The 5289-nt window shown below is 39.8% G+C and overlaps 1 protein-coding gene across 1 annotated transcript; it reads right to left on the bottom strand.

Annotated features, from left to right (window-relative positions):
- Nucleotides 1-782: 782 nt before the first annotated feature.
- Nucleotides 783-3672, bottom strand: LOC128239593 (cytochrome P450 3A24-like). The gene is made up of 2 exons (XM_052956168.1): nucleotides 3211-3672; nucleotides 783-2744 (listed from the first exon to the last, which is right to left on the bottom strand). The coding sequence occupies exons 1-2, from the start codon at nucleotides 3499-3501 to the stop codon at nucleotides 1482-1484; spliced, it is 1554 nt and encodes a 517-aa protein (XP_052812128.1). The 5' UTR covers nucleotides 3502-3672; the 3' UTR covers nucleotides 783-1481.
- Between the last annotated feature and the right edge of the window lie 1617 nt (nucleotides 3673-5289).

Genomic DNA, 5289 nt, shown 5'->3' with positions numbered 1-5289 from the left:
GGAAAACGACTTGACTGAAGGTGCCTTATTTGACTGATGGTACATGACTTGACTGAGGTGACTAACATGAATGATGGTACATGACTTGACTGGAGATGCCTTACATGAATAATGGTACATGACTTGACTGGAGATGACTAACATGAATGATGGTACATGACTTGACTGAAGGTGAGTTACTTGACTCATGGTACATAACTTGACTGAAGGTGACTTACTTGACTCAAGGTGCATGACTTGACTTTAGATGACTTACTTAAATGAAGTAACATGATTTGACTGAAGGTGACTTACTAGACTGATTGTACATGAATTGACTGGAGGAGAAGCCTTTCTTGGATGATAGTATATGACTTGACTGGAGGTGACTTATTTGGATAATGTTACATTACTTCACTGAGTGTGACTTACTTGACTCATGGTGCATGACTTGACTTTAGATGACCTACTTAAATTAAGTAACATGACTTGACTGAAGGTGACTTACTTGACTGATTGTACATAAATTGACTGAAGGAGGTGCATTTTTGGATGATGGTACATGACTTGACTGGATGTGACTTACTTGAATAATGGTACATGATTTGACTGAAGGTGACTTATATGACTGATGTTACATGACTTGACAGAAAGTGTCTAACTTGAATGATGGTACATGACTTGACTGAAGGTTCCTTGATTTTTTTCGTAATACCACTATTTGTTATAAATTGGCGAAGAAATGAAAGCAATGGGAAACTGAATTCAATACAACTATTTTAATTCAAATGGTCTGTCTTCCATTAAAATTGAATACATTGATTTTATTTCTATTAAAAAATAATCATAACATCAATAATATTAATTTAAAAAAAAATATATCATCACATGGAAGTTTCATAGTAATTGTTGCCATGGGTACAATTGGGATGAATTGAAATTTATCAAAATAGCTGCAAAATCCAGCTCAAATGCATAACATTACATCTGACTGTCATAGATTTTGATTCCATGACATTGAGTGTTATTATGTCATTACTATTTAAGCCTGCTATGTATAGGAATACACCTTTTACAGCTATTACGGTTCTGTTCATGTACCCTTCAATAACAAAATATAATTATGTTATATAATACGAATCATGAAATATGACTGATATTTTCCCCTGTGGTCTAAACGTGCCAAAAATTAATATTAATTAAAATACGCATATGCAAATGTTACTGTTATCTAGGACAATATAAAACTTAAAGCTGCACTTAATCAACAACTATTGTTAATCCGAAACATCGTTATTCCGAAGTTACTGTTTGGTCCCTACGATTTCGGATTAACGGTGTTCAACTGTTGTTGTGACAGTGCAGCTTAATCATACCTATACAAAATATATGTTATTTTGGTTGTTTAATATGTCATGTGTATCAAAGAAGGCAAAGTGTCCCAACTAGTAAATACACTGTCTATGAAAAATAAACATGAATAAACATTTTCATCAAAAGCTTTATCTTCTCACAAGCTTAATATACAAGTCACGTGGTCTAAGCAACCCACCCGCGTTCTCGACCACCGGTGGCACCTTAAGGCGGTCAGAGCGCTCCAATCGGAAGTTCTGTAACAACCGTACAAGCGCCATCTTGGCTTCCACGAGCGCCAGTTTCATTCCGATACAATTTCGAGGACCACCGCCAAAGGGAATGTAGCTATATGGGTAGATCTTCTGTTTGTTTTCAGGTGAAAAGCGTTCCGGATCAAACCTTTCCGGCTCCGGCCAGTATTTCGGATTCCGGTGAATGGCGTTTGTAGAAAAGGTGATGTCCATGCCTTTCTCGAAGTGAAAGCCATTTATGGTGATGTCTCTCGTGGGTTGGCGATTAAAGCGGCCGACTGGTGGGTACAGACGTAGTGTCTCCTGCATAATCATCTCTAAGAAATCCATCTTTAAGATTGAGTCGTACGTGATGTTATCTGTCGTATGTCGACCGTCCAGAGCATCCACTTCCTCCACCAGCCGGTCCTGGACTTCCGGATGCTGCGCCAGAACGTACGCGAGCCATCCAAGCAAGGCGGCTGTAGTCTCGTGACCTGCAGCGAGGAATATGATCCCATTAATGGTGATGTCATTTTCACTCATCCCGCTTTGCTTCATTTGTTCAAATGATTTATCGCTGGAGACACCGTTGTCTGGACTGTCCGTTTGCGTGTCCATCATGAGCTTCAGAAGGTCGTTAAACTCGCCGCTGTTGTTTTTTCGCCGTTCTTGAATAGCCTTTCGAACCGTTTTGTCTAAAAACTGCATCGCGTCTGGATCATTGAAGTCCTTTGAAAGGAATTTAATCAGCGGCTGAATGTCTGGAAACAAGAAGTTTAACATAAGGACAGTTCGTGTAATACTTCCGTCCAGTATGTTCGACGCATGCTTTACAAAAGGGTCATCTGGATGTCTCTGTGAGTCGACTTCAATCCCAAACGCCGTGGAGCATATCACGTCCATTGTCAACGTCTTGAATCGTTCACCCATGTCAATAACCTGGTCCTCCGACTTTTCCAACCGCTCATCCAGGCATTCAATCATAGTATCAAGACAGCGTTTCAGAATGGGTCTCATACTCTTAATCTTCCCCGAGCTGAAGGTCGGTTGTAATATGGCCCGGAGGTACTTCCATTTGACCCCCTTGGCGTTGTTCACCGAGTTCTCCCACACCTTAGAAACCTGGACCGTGTCGCTGCGATTATAGAACTTGGAGAACTGCGTGATCAAGATTTCCTAAAAAAAGAAATATTTGTTTTCATTTAAAAATGTTTGCTTCAATTATCCCTGATTGCTATAGGTCACAGGAAGGAAGGAAGGAAGGAAGGAAGGAAGGAAGGAAGGAAGGAAGGAAGGAAGGAAGGAAGGAAGGAAGGAAGGAAGGAAGGAAGGAAGGAAGGAAGGAAGGAAGGAAGGAAGGAAGGAAGGAAGGAAGGAAGGAAGGAAGGAAGGAAGGAAGGAAGGAAGGAAGGAAGGAAGGAAGGAAGGAAGGAAGGAAGGAAGGAAGGAAGGAAGGAAGGAAGGAAGGAAGGAAGGAAGGAAGGAAGGAAGGAAGGAAGGAAGGAAGGAAGGAAGGAAGGAAGGAAGGAAGGAAGGAAGGAAGAAGGAAGGAAGGAAGGAAGGAAGGAAGGAAGGAAGGAATACAGTGCTTTCATTAAAGAGATGGGAGGGGAAGTTAAATTCAGACTTAACTTTTTTTTACCTTGACCCTGTCCGGGTCTCCTACCATGACGACGGGGTAATTCCCGTAGAAGCATCCCCATACGCCGCCGTAACGCTTCGCACACTGTCGGTCGTACTCATGCGAACCAAGAGCGAAAAGTTGCTTCAAGTGACCCATAAACGGCACCGGTGTGTCGCATTTAATTCCCCTCCTTCGAAAGTAGCCATGTTTATATGTTGTGTACATGTACAGTAGAGCAACGACGGTGACTATAAACCCAACTGGGCCATCAATCCACCATGGAATATAAACGTAACTCCCTATATACATGTTTATATCCGTTTAAGGCGTCCAATGCACAAACTTGTTTTTTTCTTAGTTAAATCTTAAAAAAATACTATGTGTCTTAATAAGTTTGGCTCACGCACATTGCGTGTTTGCAATACAACTGTCCTCAGCGTTCAATTTTTGCAATGTTTTAATTCAGTACACTTTTATCAAATCCGATGCAATTTACAGCGATGGTGAAATCGTTATCAATTCGGGATATAATGCATTTACGCACTGACCTATATACTTTGCACCCAGAGATACTGATATGAACAAGAAAAATAACATAAGTTTTGTTTTACTGCCTTACACGTATAGGTTGCATACCTTTAATGGTCAAGCGCGTAAAGCGCAAATCCGTAAGGCCATTCGGAACTCCTCGGCCATTTTTTTCAAAAACAACCTCGGATGTATTTGGACGGTTTACATACTAAAAAAGTGGTACGTTTAAGTCCGCAGCAAGTAGATCGCGTAGTAATTTTATTTAGCAGTTAAACTTTGTGACTTAACTCTTGTGATATTTAATTATGTTTGCAATAAAACAATTCAATGGCAATCAATTTAAACTTAGATCAATAAATACAACTCTAACACACTACATTTAATTAATGATATTATTCAAAATTTTACGAACTACTTCAACTGATATACCTGCATACATCCGAGGTTGTTTTTGAAAAAAATGGCCGAGGAGTTCCGAATGCCGTAAGGCGAAACACACATGTTAGTTCCCGGTTAAGATCTACCGTATTTTTCTCGACCCTATACTTTTTTGCCTTAAAAAATATATGTTTTCATTTGTTGGATTTGTTTTAAACGTTATATATTTCACATCGATTGTGAAGAAAACTATGATAGCTTATACTAAGTCACTCTCGTTGGCACGATGTTGCGCGAGAGTGTATTATTGTAGGGGAAAATGGGGTACTCGGAGAACACCCACTTGTCAGTCTTGGTGACCACAAAACAAACACATACACCCAGGCCAGGAATCTAACCCGGCTTAATTTGTTATATTTAAATTGATAAAAAAATGAAGTGTTTTCGGATAATTAAAATACCAATAATGCTGGTTGGAGCGTAGGTCAAGCGCATATAATACAAATACATGTACTCAACACAAACAGTCATGTAAATTAATCACAAGAATAATCATCACATCTATGTAAATGCAGTACATCTTTACTTCTCGGCCTCTAAACGCCAGCTCCACCACTTTACGGTGGTGCAAAGAAAAATAGCTGTCGACACTTCCGTGGTGGAGCTGTGCCCTATGTTTACATGAACACCCGTGAGTATGATTTATATTTTATTTGATAATATCATTTAACGGACATATTTCAAAAATCGGAGAATGTGGTACCGTGTAAGAACACTTCTACTGCAGGCTGGTTACTACTTCGTTTCAATATTGGGCAAACTGCGGTGTCAGGAGCTTTTCTCCCGAATCGGACTTGTGCATATTTTGAGAACTGATTGCACAGCAAGTACACTTCGGTGCTAACACACCCCGTAAGAACATTCTGACGCATGCAACTATAACTGTTATGCATAGTTCCTATACAGGATCACACCAAAACTAATAAGCACTTCTTAAAAATGTAAACATAGGGCACAGTTCCAACACGGAAGTGTCGACAGCCTTTTTTTTGAACAGCCGTAAGGTGGTGAAGCCTCCATTTAGAGGCCATGAACTTAAACACATTCAAATATCCTCATCAAAAACTCAATTATTTAACAAATCATTAACATAGAGTGTTCCTATTTCAGATCTGTAATTAGTCAACG

Source organism: Mya arenaria, chromosome 1 (assembly GCF_026914265.1).
Source record: "Mya arenaria isolate MELC-2E11 chromosome 1, ASM2691426v1".
In the NCBI taxonomy this organism is placed as follows: domain Eukaryota; kingdom Metazoa; phylum Mollusca; class Bivalvia; order Myida; family Myidae; genus Mya; species Mya arenaria.
The sequence above is the reverse complement of the archived record's forward strand: the minus strand, read 5'-3'. Positions and strand labels throughout refer to the sequence as shown.

Coding starts and splice junctions, on each gene's coding strand:
- LOC128239593 (XM_052956168.1), bottom strand. CDS start 3,501: ATGTATATAGGGAGTTACGTTTATATTCCATGGTGGATTGATGGCCCA. Junction 2,745..3,210: donor GAGACCCGGACAGGGTCAAG/GTAAAAAAAAGT, acceptor TTCTTTTTTTAG/GAAATCTTGATCACGCAGTT.